Here is a 20,342-nt window from a genome sequence, read left to right on the forward strand (position 1 = left end):
GAAGGTAGCAACATTCAAAATATTCATGGAATATAAGGTGGACGTATAAGGACTTAAAAGGGGTACCACCGGAGTTATGTGTCCACCAAATACCACTGATAGAAGGTGCAATACTTGTACGGAAGTGACTATACCAGATGAACAAAAATTATGCTACACGGGTCACTGATGAGATTGACTGAATGTTGGAAGCCAAAATTATTTTTAGGGTGCAGGCGAGTGATTGGGTACCACCAATTGTGATCTCTCTAAAGGACATCACTCAGATAAGAATATGTGTGGATTTTCGATGCCTAAATGCATTAACGATCAAAGATCCATTCTCGATACCATTCACTGATAGCATTCTGGAAAAAGTTGCGGGGCACAAAATCTATTCATTTATGGATGGATTCTCTGGATACAACCAGATATCCATTGCCGAAGAAGATAGGCTTAAAACAACGTTCATCGTTGAAGATGGAGTATATGCCTACAACAGAATGTCGTTCGGACTGTGTAATGCTCCAGCAACATTTCAGAGAATTATCTTGCACATATTTGATAAGATGTCAGTTGGGAATTTTCAAGCATAACTTGCAAAGGAATACCCTACAAGTGGGATACAGAGTAGAATGAAGCCTTCGAAGGACTGAAAACTAGACTAGCTACAACACCCATCGTGGCTTATCCGAACTAGGATAAGGAGTTCATTTTCATGTTGATGCATTGAACTACGTGATTGGAGCAACATTGACACAAACAAGTGACCACGGACTGGATCATCTTGTATACTTTGCGAGTAGACTGTTATCTAAAGCAGAGAAAAATTACAGTACAACAGAGTGAGAGGCACTCAGAATGGTGTGCAGTACAAAAATTTAGACATTATCTATTGGCGACGCTGTTCATATTTTGTGGATCATCAAGCATTGTTATATCTAGTGAACAAGCTGATAATCCATGAAAGGATAAGTAAGTGGCTATTACTGTTGTAGGAATTTACATTCAAGATTGTGGTACAACCAAGAAAGAATGTAAGTGCGGATCACTTATCAAGGATAAAATCAGGAGAGCCATCGATGGGGGTCAACGACGATTTTCCTAACGCACAACTATTTCAGATTGCCGTGCTGCCATCCTGGTACACACAAATTGGAGAATATCTTTCAATGGGACAATTTCCTAGGGAAATTCCACCAAACGAGAAATGGAAATTGGTGCTAAAGAGTCAAACATTTCAGTTGATCAACAGGTTGCTGTATAAGATGGGACCCTACCATATTTTAAACTGGTGCGTTCTAGAAGGGGAAATTCCAAAGTTGTTGAAGGAAGCACATAAAGGACCAGAAGGAGGACACATGAGACTGGATACAACTATGCAGAAGATACTTCTGACAGGTTTATGGTGGTCAACCGTGTACAATGATGCCAGGGAGTGGGTTGTTGCGTGCAATACATGTCAGCGAGTTGGAAAACCACTGAAGAGGGACTTCATGTCTTTGAATCCTTGACACGCATAGGAGTTTTTTGAAAGATGGGGTTTGGACTTTGTCGGTCCCCTCAAGGTAAGTAAAACCAGAAGATGTAGGTACATCGTGGTAGTGACATAGTACCTTACAAAGTGGGTAGAAGCACGGGCCTTATGTGACAACTCTACAATAAGAACAACGAAATTTATTTATGAGCAAATCATCCCAAGGTATGGAATACTGCTATAGTTGACAAGCAACTGGAGGGGATACTTCATGAATCGCGTCATCCGGCTGCTTATCGCAGAGTTCAAGATATACCATTCCTTGTCGAGCCCGTACTATTTGCGAGCCAATGGACAAGTCGAAGCTACAAATAAGATCTTTAGTCAGAGTGATTGGTAAATCTTGCACAGTCGAAGGAGAGGATTGGGAAGAAAAGCTACCATCAGCGTTATGGGCGTACCGTACTTCATACAAGGTAACCACGGGACACACCATGTTTCAATTGATGTATGGGCAGGAGGCCATGGTACCAACGAAATTCATGGTACCAAGCTTAAGGATCGCGATCAAAAACACACTCGGAGATATGGAAAGTCTGAGGGAGAGATTTTATAATTTAAATAAACTTGACGAACGACAATTGCAGGCACAATGGGCCACAGAAATTACACAAAACAAGCATAAGACATGGCATGACAAGCATTTAAAATTGAACAAATTTCAACCAGGCCAACTAGTGTTGAAGTATAATGGGCGCAACGAGATCAGACAAGGCAAATATTAAAGTGAAATGGGTTGGGCCATACAAAATTTGCAAAGTTGGTGATGATGGGACACTAAAATTATGGACGCTCGATGAGAAGGAAGCGCCCGATGCAGTGAATGGGTCAAAGCTAAAACTTTATCATGAAAGGAATAACGTGCCTCCATGGACGAACAACTCAAAAAGAGTATAAAAATAATAATAAATAATGTATATATGTAAATAATGTATAAGTAAAGGACATTAAAATTTTCATAGTACGGCCACAGGGGAGCAAGCAAATAAGTAAATATTAAAGAGAAAATCATAACATAAAGTACTGTACAAACCATGGACTGAACATTGTACGACCAGGAAGGAAAAGGCCAAGACAAAGAAAACATAAATCACTATACGACCATCACTTGGAAAGCAGAGCATACCGTACGACTATTGAATTAGACAGGGGAGAAAGTCCAGATGACATTTAACCATACAATTGGAAGGCAAACTCACAACCTAAGGGATCGTACGACCGCACGACAAAAAGGAACTATTCTATAAGAAGCACTTGGTCATTGTACTGTCTTCACACGAACAGACCGCTCAGCAGAGAAAAGTCCATCATACGGCAAGTAGTGTTGGATGAGGAGTATACCATACAGAAACAATGAATAGCAAACATAAGGCAACGTATGGTGAAGGAATACAACGTACGGCCGTACGACTAGCATAGGAAAGAAACTAGGAAACTCAATGTTACCATTGTACAAACGACTCATAGCTAGGGTAATGTGTATCAAGACCATACGCCGTATGGCTGGTGCATTGACAGAGATCAACTTGAAGTAGTGGTATGACCATTGTACGGTCACGTAGTCAAAGGAATAGGTAAAACACCCACTGTATGGCAAGTAGGATAAGAGGCTGGTTACTGTACGACTATTGGTTTAAAGACAAAGAAGAAGCAAGACTGCACTCTGTACGACATTGGGAAGAGACATTGTGCAGTTTAGAAGTGACATTATACGGCTTAGGAATTGACAATTGTGAGAAGCTGGCAAGGCTGTACGGCCAAACAGAACAAATAGAAAAGCAACAATTGCTACCGTACGGTGTATAGATAGAACATGTGGGAGTGTTATTAAGAATATAATAAGGTATATGTCTCACCATTAAAGCTGTTATCGTACGATTGAAAAGAGAGGGAAGGCAGCAGACTCAAAGACAACCCCGTACGGCCATTTTGAAGGCAACACCGACAAAGGCAGGAGGTACGACAACTATATTAGTCGTACACTGTACGGATGTAGGGAATAAATAGGAAAGAAGTTATAACATTGCATCTGTACAACCACAACAAAGAAAGGAGTGAATGTGATAGCTACCGTACCATCATTCAAAGAAAATTGCAATTGACCTAACCTTCTTTTCTCTCCTTCAAAAAACAAAAGAAGTGACAGTTATGCAATTAGTCGGAAAGAGAGCTTGGAAAAAGTTGGAGGAAAATACGACTGCCACCATGAACACGAACGTAAAGGCCTTACCGTCTAGAGTACGTGTTGCAGGAGGCACAAGTACAGCAGTCAGTAAAAAGAAAAGCAAGCAAACAGTACAGCTGGCTGCAACTAATAATCTCATAGCACAAAATGTCTCATTTGAAGGGTTGAATGGAGTAGAATATAGGAACAGGTGGTAGGAGACACCTGATAACCATCCGGTGAAGGCTAGCATTCGGAAGGCACAAGTTGAATGGGCAATACAGATGCCTACATTCTGCATTTGAGACTATGAAGGGTTTTTGCGCACAATGATAAAGACGTACGACAGGTTCTCTCAAACTAGTTCGTTCGCCTATCTTGGATGCAACTTGGTAATATAGACTGACAAACTTCACACGAGTATTCAGAATACTTGGTTGTGCACAAGGGGGAAGGAAAATCGACAACAAACCAAAAAAATTGAGTCGAGAGGTAGAGACAATCGATACTGTTGGTATGTGGGGATTTGACACAGACGAAGAAAGAAGCCCTCACAGACACGTCAAAGGGTAGAGGACTGAAGAAGTCCAACATTCAGGAAGGGCACTAGTGTTGTCTGATGGATGTAGTGAAGAGTTGCCTCATAGGATCCAACTACGCTTCAGATATTTCATTCCCATAGGTAGCAATGATGAATGGGATTCTACATGGAAGAGTACGATTGGGCTACACTATTGGCAGAAAGGATGTACGAATTTATGACACTGCAGCATAAGACGTTCTATATGCTGCACTATGCAATTGGACTATTCTTGTAGGCAATGACGTGGATGATTCCCCACGACGTGCTGGAGGCCAAGCCAGGACCACTTACGCCAGGTGAACCCCCTATCATGCAGTGGAGACACCTCAACACACTTGGGAGCAAGCCCACGATCAGACAGAAACGACTGAGACCAAATGGAGGAGATACGGATAGTGGTCGCCAGGAGACTTCTTTAGACGAGAGTAAGACCAATGGGGAGGATGAGGTGGAAGTGATTACGGCGACACCATTAAGATTTCCACGACCTACACTCTTGGCGACAACACACTTGGTTCTAGTAGGTACACACGACATTCCAAGGTTTGGTTAGTTCAGACTGCCAGTGGTGATGACTTTGGCTATGATTGCGATTCAAATTCAGCCAGCTACAGAGGTACTACCCATTTCAGAGGCCGTAGCGGTAGGGGAGACAGAGTCACATCTGTCATCGATGACGACAGTCATTCTGGAGGTAACAATGGAGCCTGTTTGAGAGGATTTGCTAGCCATACCAGAGGCAAGGGTTGATATATTTATTCCAGATGAAGAGATGAACACTTAGGAGGGAGTGATGGAGATACTGACAGGTGAGGGTTTGAGGATGTTGGGTGTCCACTTGGATATGGTAGGTTCAAATGCAGTGGTTACGGTGGATGCAACATTGCTAGCATCGCCGAGGGAGCCAGATAGAGAGACTAGAGTTCAGAGGTTGAGCACGTACTTGAGTACGAGGTTTAATCATATGCCAACACCACGAGTGACAGGCATTCTCACACCTGCACGAGAGGTGGCTTCAGAAAGAGATCCTTTACAGACACAAGTGGAGGAAAGTCATCCGATACAGACCGATGGGATACCACACTTCTTCATGGAGAGCATTGTTGAGCGAATGGCAGAAGCAGTGGAGACGGCCATGGGTCCCTAGTAGCAGCCTACAACAGCGCGAGAGATAGCATTGGGAGAGGTTGTGGGACATTTCTCGTTGATGTAGCGACTTGTGCTCGCTAAGTGGTGGCCTCTGCATAGACACTTGCCTTGGAATCAGTGGTAAAGAAACTGGAGAGCATCCTATCCTTGATGAAAGTGGGATGTCCAGCGGCCTTTACAGTTTGTTTTGAGGAGCGCAGATGGCCGAGTGTAGAGACTACGGAGATTCGTCAGGATTGGGCCACTAAGAGGGAGACAAGTATGGAGAGCCGCATTGAGACTCTGATTGAGGAGATAGTCCGAATATATAGGGATGCTTATTATACCCTTTGGAGGAGCTAGGTAGAAAGGGCTCAGGAGTCAACTACAAAGGTAACAATGATGAAAGCAGAACTAGACGCAGAGAGGGTCGCCCGGGAATCCGAGTGGGCAACACTTTTGGCCTGACAGAGTCAGCTATAGCAAGTGGCAGTAGAGAAAGAGAAGGTGGCAGTGGAAAAGGAGAGGGAGCTTGGAGAGATTGCTGAAATGATGCAGTTAGCCTTGGAGCTTTAGATGGAGGCTAAAGCAGATTTGAAAGTATGGATGGGACAAGTGTATCAGCTTCGAGTAGAGCTGGACGAGCTTTTAGAGCACGAACGTCTACTACACTAGGGACCCTTCCCTCTTCTTAGTTGTTTTGAGTCTTGGTGTAATTAGTTGTTTTGGTTATAGTTGAGTTTTGTTGTAAGAGTTGTCTCTATTTTGTTGTCTGGAGACGACTTTACTTTTTGGGGGGATGAAATTGTTGGTAAATTCTATATTGTAGTCGATCGGTAGAATTATATCTAAAAGGATGTGTGACGATTGAGTCACCCCTTCAGGAAAGTATATGTACACCATTCGAAAGGGACTATTAGGACATCATAAGTATTATCATTGTAAGCATTGCACTTGGAATGCATGTTGCATATATGAATAAAGTATTTGTTCTGGCTACATCTTAATCTACTGAATGTGATAAGTATCCTTTTACCTTGTACAGAAAACAACATTCTTCTTATATATATATCCATGTTATGGTATGCGCACTAACATCACGTCTCATGATGTCTACGACAACAAATCATGGCATATTTATAGAAATACTTTTCCGCCTTGATTATCTCATGAAGAACATAATTATCGACTGTTGATATCAAGTCTGATGATATTTATCAAAATGTTCAAGAGATAGTAACTATCATGACACTTCCACGAATATCAAGTCACATGATATTCATCATGATAGTGAACATTGTAAAGTCGTCACCCTACAATGTTGGATACAAGTGTATATTATCTAAAAGATCGTCACCTTTCTATAATGTACACAGGGGGACCCATAAAGTCATCGAGTCACACACATGACAATAAAGGTTTTTACATGGAGTCACACACGACAATAAATATTTACATGGAGTCAACATGGATTCTCTCACGTGGTGTTGTCATGGCGTCGTATACATGACATCCATCATAAACCAAATCAAGGGGTGAATCCACTATTGTTCAATCCATATGGTGAAAACAATTACTTTCACCTCAAACTTATCTCTCGAAGGATAAAAATAATAGATAACTGATGTTGAAGTTCCTTTTCAGCTAAGGCTTGATTCTCCAATGTATCAAGCTTGTCCCAAAAGTACACAACTTCTCTCTAGCATGAGACCTGATGAGAATGTTGACCGTCTATTCTTTAGTGATAATGTACCTCAAAATGAAGGTTAGAGGAACAATCTCGACATGGTTTACTCCCTTTGAATCAATACAATTGGATGTCAATAGATGTAGATCCTTAAGGTGCTCCCTTTGTCAAGGAGGCATGTCTTATTCATATACTCCAATCTTGTTCCAAGGGACTCATCATTAGGGATATGCTTTATTAGTTTTAATAATCACAACATTGTTCACAAGAGCAACTTCCCATACACAAATGTACTTGTTTTATTCCATAGTAACATAAGTGAATGTAATAAACAGTGGATTTATCACTTAATTTGGCTACATCAGACATTCATGCTAATTGGCTTCCTTCTAAAGCTCCAAGTACATTCATCAACCTTGACCTCCTCGTCCAAGATCGCTTCGAATGTAATGTCTTAGTCTCTCTAAATGCTATTTTCCTCTTGTTCAAAAATGGTTCAACAATCGACTTAGTCCCATGACTGTAAGCATTTAAGTCCTAGTATCCTCGAAGATCAATTGAATCAGATCCTCTAGCTGCTCCCTCTTGTCATAGAAAGATATCCTTCTTACATAATTTCAATCATAGAAGATAATGTTCTTTAATAGAGTCACATCTTCTAGCATGATCAACGTATGACTAAGATCCAAGACCACTTTGGAGCTATAGTTCTAAGATTGAGTCCTCTACAATGCCTCAATAGCATACCTAATGGATCATTATTCTTTTCCTGTAAGAACATCTTTGGAGACAAAGGAAAAGATCAAGGCAAATAGCTCTTTATAGTACACAGAGAAATACAAATAAGAGATAGACTACAGCGAGTAGATAAATGTAATACTAAAACATAATGAATACTTATCTGCGCATCCTTGATACGAGTTGCTTTAATGAAGGTCCATATCCATCAAATCAGAAAATGCCTTTTAGATTGTTTGAGAGACATCTCCTCTTTTGAATCATCTCCTTACTAAGGATGGTTCAAATTGGAACTTTGATATTGTCTCTTCTTTGGCATCTCCCTTGTAAAGATGGTTTAAATGGGAATGAAACATTGTTTATTATTTCCCCCCCACAATGTAAAATTTCTACTTTTATATCGTTGAACAATTTTGCATCACATCAAATATAGAAAACTTCCTTCTATTCTTTTTCCTTCTTTGCAAAGAATCATCCTTGTAATCAATTAATTTGAGTATGCATATATCGGATCCTTCAGATGATTAATCCTTTGACTAACAAAATTTTATTCTTTAACCCTTCAATCCTCATGATTGTCTTTTGCATTGATGTTGAATTTAGGTGATGATAAACATAACCTACATGCTGAATATAAAGACATATGCAATGCTTGATCTCTTCCTACATTTTTTTTTCAAAGAGCTGCTCCCTGGCATAAATAATCTCACAGGGATCACTGAATTTCATAGTTTTGCACCAAGGGATTTGTCAATGCTGAAAGGAAAATCTCAGGCTTGATAGCTATTGAAGTTGACTGATATGACTTTCTCAATCTTCGTGATGTGGTGCTCCTATAATTTGCATTGAGGTACATACATGGTCTTCTCACTTTGATTCCAAACATGGTTGAATTAATTCCTGCTCAGTGTGGATAGTAAGATGTTGGTATCCATTTATATTCGCCTTCAAATTAAAGGAATAGCTCCAGGAAATACCATCCATAATTTATAATGCCAAACATTAATTTACATCTGTATGTGATATTCATCACGGCTACAGAATATTAATCCTCAAGGACTATGGTCGGAAGCAATATAAGTCACCTGTTCTTAATATTATTTGGAACTTGAAAGTTGGAAAGCTTAATATATGTAGTAGAGATCCTTCAAGTATAAAAGCACAGAATTAGAATAAAACATTTCAGATACATCCAATTCTCTATATTTGTGATATAGTTTATAGTTTTTCTACACCTTTGTACTTCATAGATCATCTTATGATCTTCGATTGAACTATAGAAAGAACCGATGCTAAAATGAACATTGAATCCCTTTGATATTCAATACAATGATGGGGCCCATGTGTATCAACCTCATATAGATGTGCCAAAACTTGGAATTTTTTGTTTTCCCAATGTCCTCGAAGCTCAGGAGAGAGAGTCGACTTTCTATAAGAAGCCTCAGTGATATTCATCAACTCTGTTTGACAATTTGACATATATGTGCATGATCTCTTTCAGTATCTCCAAGGCGCTGAACTTCATGCTAATAATTTTCTAAGAAGGGGCACGATAGCCAGAAACTCGTTCTGATGCAGATGATTACTCCACGTACAACAAATTTAAACGTAACAGCTCATGGGATATCTGTCACAATTAATATTTTTGTGACCAAAAAAAAATAGTGTAACGTATGCCCACATGCCTCTGTTTTGTGAAATACAAATCTATTGCACTATATTTTTCGGAGCATTTTATATTTTTGTTCCATCTTGAAGGAAATGGTTCTAAGATATTCAAATTTTCTATCACTTACCACTGTATAATATGTTGACCATATATTAGCGATATTCTTAAACTGTATTGTAAAAACTTTTATAATATTTTTCTTTGTTGTTCCTCATAGTATTGGCACCTTATCTAATACAATGAACTCCAAATTTGCCAAGTCAAATGTTTCAGAAATCGATGTTTCTATCTGGACAAGTAACCCTCAATTTATTACACAGTACACGCAGATGTGGGTCTTTCTTGGCGGCTTTGAAAGAACATAAGTCTTGCCAAATGAGCCCAACTAATTTAGCCCTACATTGCTCTGCAATGGCTGCATTCAAGAAAAATGTGGCCTTCTCATTGGTCAGCCTAATGACTTTGATAAACTGGCAAGCAAAACATGAAGTGTGTAAATGGTATCCTAATGGCTTCCTCCCAAAGGATTCACACTATTGACCTCTGAAGCAAAATAAGGTTAAACAAAATTGCAACATTTGTAACATCACAAGCATCATTCATGCCCGTTGACATGGACATGGAAACTTTTGTGAGTCAAGGAAACAATGTAAGCAAGTTCCGGATAACAGTGGCCATCAGAAGACAAGGCCAGTCTTATGCCAAAAAATTGGCTGTCTCAAAACAATAATGAGGCAATTTACACTGGTTTGACGCAAACGGGATCACTCAAGATATTACTTACTCCATGCAATAATATCACCATTTTCTTTCACTTCTAAGAACACATTATAACCAGTTTGAATTTGGTAATTATCTGAGAGAATATCATATAATCTGGACCTATGAATTAAATTACTTTTTCAGAATTGTCACCTGCTCTGATACCATGTTAAATCTTGATCTTGATCTTGATAGGCCAGTCTGATACCATGTTGAATTTCAATATTTGTCTAGGTCAATCATTTCAAATATATATATTATTCTGAATAGGCCTTCATTTGAATGGACATGTCTCAATTCAGTAGAGACAAGTCCATTCAGAACATTCCTTCTAATATCCACCGATTCATTACAAAGGGAGAGACCCGATCATTAATAAATCGGGATTAGTCAAGATTCTATTCTTAACTAATTTAATATATATAAGTGAGATCACAGATATAATCAGAATAAATCTGAATCAATATAATCTGCAATCAGAGAAGATAGAACATGAAATTCTGATAATCTGTACAAACAAGTATAGTTGGAAAACCCGCCAAAGCCAAAAACTCGCCAAGGTCTGGAAAATATATCCAGGGAAAATTCGGCCAGTTTTCAGCGAAAACTCGGCAACTTAAAAAATTGTATAAATTTAATTAAAAATGCATTTTTTTGCAAAATTCAATGAGAAGATACATCCAATGAGTCAATAAATGAGAACACAAAACAAACAAGCTTAGTTTAGATATATTTAAATTTTAAACACAAAGTGGGTAGAAAATTGCATTCTCCTGAAGAAGACTCATGGCTGGAAGCAAAATAGTAAATAATTTATGTAAAACTAAAAGTAAATACATCATTCCAATTGCATCTTCCTCTTCACAGTTCTAATAAAACTAAGTGACAAGTAGAACTAGAGGGTCTAATCTTAGAAGTATGCACTGGCCATGATTGCCTTCTTGTTCGGTATGTCTAACTAAGTTGTGGCTTGGACTCAATCCTAGATATAGCTCTGCCTCTAGCTTTTCCTGTCACTAGCAGTAACTATTCATTCAACTCAATGTGATCCAGTGTGAAACGAAATCCACCCCCTCCTCCATAGCCTGCCTCTTTAAATCATTGATGTCATCCTCTTTAAAAACTGTGCTCCAAACCCGTTGCAAATGTGCTTCAAACCTGCCTCAAGTCTGCTTCTAATCGATCAAAATCACTTTGCAAGTGTTCGGAAGACTTTTCCCCTTTTAGCAAAATACAAGTGAAGAAATAAGAAATGAAATTGATTTGGGCTGTTTTTTTTTCCTTAACTGCTGTTATAAGACTACGACTGAGTTTCTAACAAAAAACACAACAAGTTCTTGCCAAAAATTCTGCAAATTTCTGGCACCAGTAAATGTCATAAAAACTCGCCAAGCCAGAAAACTTGGCCAGTTTTTGCAACTCCGAGAGTACTCTGCCAGTAGTCCATCTATGCGAACAAGTTTAATATACTTGGAATTTAATCGGTATGAGAATGACAAATAATTTGCCAATATTTTGTATGTGTGTGTGTGTGTGTGACCATAGCTATCATTCTTTAACAAAAATAATATAAATTTTATAAAATTTATTAAGTTTATGTTGAATTTTTAATAAATAATTAATATATGTAATTGTACTTGCAATTTTTATATGTTTTTTGTACCGACCCACTCAAATGTACCCAAACTCCTCAAATATTTTTCCATACATGCAATACTGATTCCAATTCAATAACCTAGGCCTGAAGTTACAGTCTTAAGTAATAAACATGCTCTTTATTGCCAGCTTCTGTTGATAATTTGGTACTCCAATAAAGATCATAACTGGAGAGAGCACAACGTATGCTGGTTATTAAAAATTCACTCTTTCAGAAATTTCATCTATATGCATGTTGTTGGTTTTAAATTTTTAATCTAATTGTTTTATCTTAACATCTGAATAAATATCTTCAAGAAAACGTAGCCCAATCATTCTAAATTTAAGATAGTGCTGATCTTCAGGGAGGTACTGTGACAGCAATGACAGTCAATAAAGGCATACTTCTGGGCTTTATCCCTTCTGGAGACAGCAAGGTAAGTTTTCAAATTTAAATAGAGTAGTATTTGACCTTTTTTATTGAATTTAATTTTCGTTTGCATCTTGCAAGACTTGAACGGCACAAATTACCTTAAATGAAGTACAAATTGGAAGATCTACATCGAATGAGTGTAATTCTATTGATTTGTTTCCATTGCTAATTGCTATAATACTTAATTGTTTCTATAGAGTATTCCAAACTTATTTTTACCAAATGATTTTCTATCTTGGCACTATTTGATATACTAGAAGTTTGCTGAACAAAAGCTCTATGACTCTTAAGGAAATTTTGATTTGTTTGCATTTATCTAATTTTTCAAAGTGAATGCATTTCTAAGGTGAGATCAATTTTGAGACATATTTTACATTGTTTAATTGGCTGAAGTTAAAGAAAATATATGCCCAAGCGTGGTGCTAATAAAATATGGTTTGTTACTAGATATCTTGCTACATAACCTAACAATGGCATTCTTAATGCCCCTAAAGCAAGTTTTCCCATCATACATATACATATAAGATGAACTGGCCTAAACTAGACGTATGCCACTGAAGTAGAAAAGTTATCTTCAATATAACAAGCTCAAATCATACTTCCCTAATTTTGAGCTGTAATCTTCTGATATCTGGGAATCACATCCATATAGGGACCACAGACAACATTCTCAGGCACTGATGCAGAAGCATGTGTGATGGAAGTGTTGTCATTGATGTCAAAGATCTTCAGGATAAGATTGTTAGTACAAACACCTTTAATGTCAAAGATACAAATTGGCATGAACAACATCATTGATGTATAATAGGCAATAGCAACCATTATCAGGCGTGGATCCATATTATTGATTCAGACTGAAAGATAAGTACCAGCATAAAGATAAAATTGTACCTATTGGTGCCCATGATGAGAGTTTGAACAGAGCAAGTTTGCTATGTCAGAGATAATACAATAGGATTTATCAGTAGCTACTAGCGACAAACAGAATCTGTATGCCGCTCGATGTTGAAGGTCATCAGTTCATTTGTAAGCTGCGGCAATACCAATATGCACAGTAATATGTTCATGACAGAACACTAAATATACAAGGAAGCACTTTGATATCATAGACAACCAGATTTTTAAACTGTACAAATGGCATCGTGAACTTTAGAAGACATGGAGTTGATAGACGACAGAAACATATTATACAGACCATACAAAATTCTAAGGTTGGCAATGGTGTAACAGTCCCAGCGTTTGGATATTTTACCATGTGAGTGATTTCTTTGTTTTAATGTATTCGAAGTCAATGGCTATTAGTAAAGGGCATTATGATTGTCGAACAAGGTAATGAAACTGCGATATTGGATTCTATTGGTCTGAAGTAATGAACCAATCTTGTTTGAATGATTACCGGTAACCCTGCTAGAGTCACAATAAATGACATCTACACACAGCTTGCATAAGAATTGTGATAAACCTACGCATAGAATGGAAGGGCACACTCCAACGATAGATGAGATAGGCAGTTTGGCATCAACCATTGACTATCACAATATAAATTTGAAGCACATATACCTTTCCTACCATTGGTAATGTCCGTCTGCGATTTTGGTGAGAAAGAGATTCAGCGAATCAAACTCGAGCAGATTAGATAATATTAATTCATCTGTCAGAAGCCCGTTTTAAGATACAGATGTCAACTTGCATACACAGAGCATAAGGAAGATGATAAGGATTTGGGTACTGAGTAGTATGCAGCGGGAAGTCAGAGATTATGAGCATCAATAATGGATTAATATTAAAGTCAAGACTATGTTACTAAGTTACAAATCAAGTGGTTATGGTTTTTTTAAGAAACAAATCTCAAGGAAGTTAAAAAGCAACGATCATTAAACAGGCATGATTAGCGGATGATTGAAATAATAATATGATTTGTAATGAGAAGACACGACTTCTCTTAAAGAGATGTGTCTTCAGAATTAAAAAGGCATGTATAAGATACATATAAGGCAGGGTAAAGTGTGAAATGAATAAGAGAGTAATAAATAAGTGTCAAGTATTGAGAATAAGCAGGTAGAGAACAAATAAAGGATATGTAAGTATTATGGAGAAAAATGTATTAAAAATGATATATATAAATATATCTGATATAAAAGAAAGTATAAAGAAGACATCTCAGAGATCATTCACCAAAGAGAGTTTATTACAAAATACAATATCAGAAGTGTATACAAAGTTTATGTCAGATTATAAGGCAGAAATTTGTGAGCCTGGTTATAGCAGAATTACATGAGACTGATAGTCATTTCATAAGAAATTTGAAGATATTTTGAAAAGAAGACCTATAGTTGAAGAAAGAAGTGTGAATAACAGAATCACAAATTGTGCAATAAAAAGTATCCATCATCTGTTGAGTAAACAATATTGTCAAGGTGGAAAAGAAGTTTGTGTGTAGTGGGTTGGTGCTCATGAAGACAGGCAATGGGGGTTGGTGCTTCTAGTAGGTCGGTGCCTACGAAGTGTGGGAGTTGGAGCTTCCAGTGAGTTGGTGCTCATAAACATTGAGGTTGTAGCCTGTAGTAGGTTGGAGCCTACAAATCATTTTGTAAAAGAACAAGTTAATATATAAAGCAATTATTTTTTGTGGTTTTCTCTTGCATTGGGTTTCCATGTAAATCTTGTGTTATTGTGTTCATGTGCAAAATTGTTTATTTCAGTATATGAAGTTAGTGTTTGGATAAAAGTTTTTAAATTGGTAAGTTATTATACTGATTCACCCTTCCTCTCAATATAATCGTGTGCTCTTCAATGTGAATCATAATGACTTGCAATTTCCACAACTTTGACAGCTGGAGAACCAACTCTAATTGGGATTGAAATACCTCACTTATTCCCCTACATTGATACCCATGTTCAGTACTGTTAACAGTCTGATCTCAATAACCAAAATAAGATACGTTGTGCATTAGTTTTCTGCTACAAGCAAAAACCATCCAATAAAAGGGTCAAGACTGAAGCTGGGTAGGTAACAAACCCAGTTGATTATCACAAGCTTGAATCCACTCCCTATCATACAATTTATTGACATTAAGCACACATTGGAATATCCATCTCAGGTCCTTAGCCTGGTTTCTATTTTATCTATAACAACATTACTGAAGTGTGGACTTTAATATCCAAAAGCTCTTTCTTTCTACCTGCAGAATCAGTATCAAAATGACCTCTAGGAAATACTAGCCAAGGTCTGTTCGCGTCCTCTCCCCTTGCCAATACCACTCACCTGCCGACTCGAAGTTTCAAAATATCATGCAAGCATTCCCATCTGCCATATCCTACTCTGTTATCACAATCTCAGTTTTCTGGCTAATAAATTCTTCAACTTTTGACACCACACATTTCTTCCCTCCAAATACTATGAAGGAGAGAAAACATGTTTGAATTCTCAATCACATTCTCCACATGGCCAACGCTGAGAGAAATCAAGAAAGAAGCATCTGAAACTTCTTGTATGGAGGGCAGAGAGTTCGATAGACATTTGCCAATCCGCACAACTGCAGCCCTGTTACTTTACTGACTAGTTGAAGAGGGGTTGACACCAAGATGTTGTTGTTACCATGGTAGATTGATCAGGACGTCACCTCTGATTGTTATCACTGCCATTCCTATTCTGGTACACATTGTTCAATCTTTTCATTTATGCCACCATCTCAGGGAGATCAGAGATCAACTGCTTTAAAACATGCAAATTCTAGTGAATGCTCACTGGATTCATCATTTTACATCAGTTACATGTTTATCTTTATCCAACTCCTCTTGCACCGTGGAGAGTCTTTTCTAAACTAATCTTCTTTCTTCCTTCCACATATCCTTGCTATGGCATACCCTGAGTTGTAGAGTTGCCACTAAGGTCAAGCCACCTGTATACTGGACAAGCAGCTTCCTCTTGCTGGCTACTAAACATCAGATTCCTTAACTTCTGGGTGTTACTCTGCCCTTTGTTTGAAGAATCATGAGCAGAAATGATGTTCCATACAGGCTGATGTATTTAGTCATTTAATGAGTATTTTATTATAATTGCTACTATAATTGATTTTCAAGAACTGATCATCACAATTCACATGTGGCAGTCCAATATTGAAGGCTTGGAGAATATTTGAGCATCATCCCTTTCCTGAATCAATGGATGAATATATTTATCTACCATGTGAACTGAATCCTTTTCCAGATTACCAAAATTGTCTATCTTGAACTAAATGCACTTGCTCTGCCTTCTGAACTGGCAGCTGGATACCATGATTATCCATCTTTTTCTTTACCTAAATTGTTTCTTGTAAACAAATTCAGTAGAGGACCTTGCCCAATCTTTAAATTTGGAGGCATCCACTCCTCCCTGATTACCAACAAGAACATTTACGTGTTTGTTATGAACTGGCCTGGCAATGTGAATATCATCCTGCTCCTATGAGGGAAGGAACATCATTCCTTTTTCTCCTACCATATTTATCTTTCTTTGGCAACTTCCTGTTCTAAAGAAAGTTCTAGAATCACTTTCTTGAACACGAATCAGGAGAGTAATCTGCAACGATATGAAGAAAGATGTTTTCATGAATGAAATCAATATGATACCTTCTTTCTTCCTGAAATATATTGTTTCCTGTAGGACACAGTAGCTGCAGAAGCTTACTAGAAATAACTAGCCACAAGGTTGAAGGGATAAAAGAAAGGGGAATGCTTAGTAATACCAATGGTCCCTGTTCATACATCTGCCTGGGTACCGATATTCTCATGAAGGATTTACCAACAATGAAGAACATCACCAAAGGCAATGAAACATGCAGTTTGACAGATAGATTCTTGATACTTTTCAGCATGCCCTACAAAAAACACTGGTATTCACATACCAATAGATGTAACAGATTTATACAGCCAACTTGTGATAATGGAGACAAACAGAAATATGACTTCTTGATTTGTAAGAATGGAAATTAAATGAGCATAAATTGGCAAGACCAGGCATGAGGGGGTTGGAAACTTTAAACAATTTTGGGATTGGAAATGAGGTCAAGCATCTTTGTCAGGAACTTTGTAATATTCTTAACAAAGTCCAATAGTTAATATATACCACTTTCTCATCACAAGGGTCTATGAGGGTCAGTTGAGAGTATATGACTATTACAACTAAATATTATTGTTCACCATTTTGCGATCACCAAATTCCTGTTAGGTTAAGCTGAGAGCATATTGTGTACAAACAATGTTTAATATATGCATATACATACATACAAACATCCATAAACTTTTTCCATTAACAACATTGTGTAATAGTGAAACAATGGATGGCAAAAACATTATAGATATGTTAAAGCTTCAAATAACAACTGACAAGCTCCCACTATAGAATGTCTGCTTCAATGTTTGTAAAATATATGCTTAGACAATATGTTGAATCTTTAGAAATAGAAAATTTGTTGTGAATACCAAAATATATGCTGAAATTTAAACAAAGCTTTGATTTTGAAGTACAAATACAACTATGAAAATAGGTGTGAGATTGCCTCAGGAAATCAAAGGGGTTTTGGCCTCCAATCTCTGGAAAACCAGGGTTATGTCCCTTGTTCAATGAAATTTAAGGGGTTTCGTTCTCAATTCCTATAACTGAACAGAAGGCAGAATAAATTGGTAGATGTCTCAAAGCTCAACTAGTGTCATGACCCCATCAATGGAAGAAGACAAATAATATAAAGTCTTGCCTAGCAATCAGCAATGCACAGAAACCCATGTGAATAGTTTGTCATGAAATAGAAAATTGCGATCCTCCCAAGGATAGATGATTAATTAAGAAAACATGTCAAATCTAACACATGATCGGCAAGGAGGTGCAATGCAATGATGACTCAACAATAGTGATCAAGTAAAGGGAGCGCTTCACTTTAAGGACAATTTAATATTTATTGACAGCATTCCTTATACGGGCTATTGAAAACAGCAGTTATGAAGAGTAGCCTTCTTTGTAAACATGGTGACTGCTGGGAGAGACATACCCTCCCATTCAAGATGAAAAGATATACATGCAGCACATCAGCTAGGGAAATGGGCATTGAAGCAGTAGTAATCAGCATTTGATATATGATCAGATATTGTGGTATGAAGTATAATGCATTGCATTATGATTTGGCTGATTTATTGTTTGACTCCCTTTTGATAGGATAGAGGAATATATGTAGATAATTTAGTGCTTTAATGTATGCATAATTAAATAGCGAATTAGGCATGTATAATGGCGATGAAGATTCCTTTTAAGTTTACAACCAATAAGCTGTCCCATTTTGGAGGGGAGATGGTACATAAAGAAATGCAAGTAGCATAAGGGTCCATTTGATTAGAGTAACCTCAAGTAGAGCTGGGAGGCTGAATGGTAGGTGTCATTTTGTGCTCCTGGGCTTGATGGATAGGCTTGAGGTGCCTTGTATTATCTCCCATGGTACTTTGTAATGTGGATTGGTTAATAGGGAAGGCCTTAAGGTAATTTTACATCTACATTATGTTAATTGGAATCATGTATAGAATTATATTTTTATCATTGTGGAATTATATGCTTATTCACCTTCCATAAGGATAACCTGGTTGCAGGCTTGAATTGAAGATATAAAGTTGACAATCTACACTCTTAATTATAATCTATACCTTATTTGGGGATTCTAGGGAAAGTTAGAGTTCAAGTCCCAATCGGGGACATTACAACAGGTTCCTTAGTATATAGCACCATTAGGCCCCATTTTCCCTCTCAAATGTAGGAAAGAAAAGGATTATTGCGATTCATATCTAAACTAGCCCCCCTTTGTCTTGGACTTGATTTTTTTTGTCATAGGGTTTTAATGAAGAAGCTGCCAAGCGTCCTAGGGGTTGCATGAACCTTTTATGGAAATCCACACCCCCATATGATTTATCATTATTTTAGTTTTTGCTACTAAACCATTGGCCCTTCATTGAAATATTTTTAATCTTTTTTGGGAAAATGAAGATAGGGCCCATGTAATGTCCCCATTTTCGCTAGCATCAGAGTTTGAGGGATTAACCTATTATTGTTATCCTCATAGGCTAATTATTGTGGATAGAGGGTCTTTTGAGGTGAACCTTTGTTATGAGAGGGTCTTGTCCTTTTCACAATTCAGTATGTTCTAGTTTGGTCTTTGTTTGGTTATATTCAACACTATTTATGGAAAGTTTGGTGATGATTGAGAGGCACCCTTTTTTATTTTTGGAAATTGTATTTGGTCACGTGGGGAAATAATAGGTGCGACTCCTCTTTTAGATGATATGTATTTTGGGAGAAAATTATATTTATAGTGGCCGAACTATTATTAAATCATTAGATGGCTTATTATAAAGTTCTAAAATAACTTTATAATTTCACTTAAGTTGAGAGTTGAGTCATCATTGGAAGGAGCCATTTGTTTAATTAATTATAAATTTTTAAGCCTAATTCAAGTATTAACTACAAAAGTGCATGGAGTTATTAAATTTAAAAGTTGAATATGCTTCCAAATGCAAAATTATAACTTAAGTGAGAAATTGTGATGAGGAAGTATTTTAAGTGAAAGGTGTGAGCATAAGCTTTAGATGTTGGGTGTGTTGGTGAAGCTTTGAATTAAAAAGTTATAAATACAAGTCCTTGCAAAAGGTTTGATCATTCTTGAGCGTATTATTCTTGAGCTTGGATATTTGCATGTGATGAGGGTTTGGTGACTTCTTTCTGAAGCTGGAAGGAATCAGCAATTCATTACAGCCAATGCACTTTGAATTGGTTCTCCAATGCCAATGAATTGTGTGAAAACTTCTGATTATTGAACTGCAGATTGATCAGGGGTTTGGAAGGAGTTTTTTTTACAAGTATTGTTACGATATTGCTGTTGTCTTTTGGGGTTAGAGACAGCTATTTGGAACAAGTTATTTTTCTGCCATTACAGCCTGTGTTGATGTCTTTGGTATGCTAAATTAAGGTAGCATTCATAGTTTAGAGACAGCGTGGCTTTTGGCAACAG

At 37.4% G+C, this 20,342-nt stretch overlaps 1 protein-coding gene across 2 annotated transcripts in view; it reads left to right on the forward strand.

The window, feature by feature from the left end:
* Positions 1–20,342, forward strand: part of GALAK (galacturonic acid kinase) — a 235,927-nt gene that overhangs the window by 26,208 nt on the left and 189,377 nt on the right. For both annotated transcript variants that reach the window (XM_089813521.1, XM_089813520.1), the window contains exon 3: positions 12,248–12,319. In XM_089813521.1, coding sequence (XP_089669647.1) covers positions 12,248–12,319 — 72 coding nt within the window. The remainder of the gene's footprint in view (positions 1–12,247; positions 12,320–20,342) is intronic.

Source organism: Cupressus sempervirens, chromosome 2, assembly GCF_028749045.1.
Source record: "Cupressus sempervirens isolate cs-2001-9-10 chromosome 2, ASM2874904v1, whole genome shotgun sequence".
In the NCBI taxonomy this organism is placed as follows: Eukaryota; Viridiplantae; Streptophyta; class Pinopsida; order Cupressales; family Cupressaceae; genus Cupressus; species Cupressus sempervirens.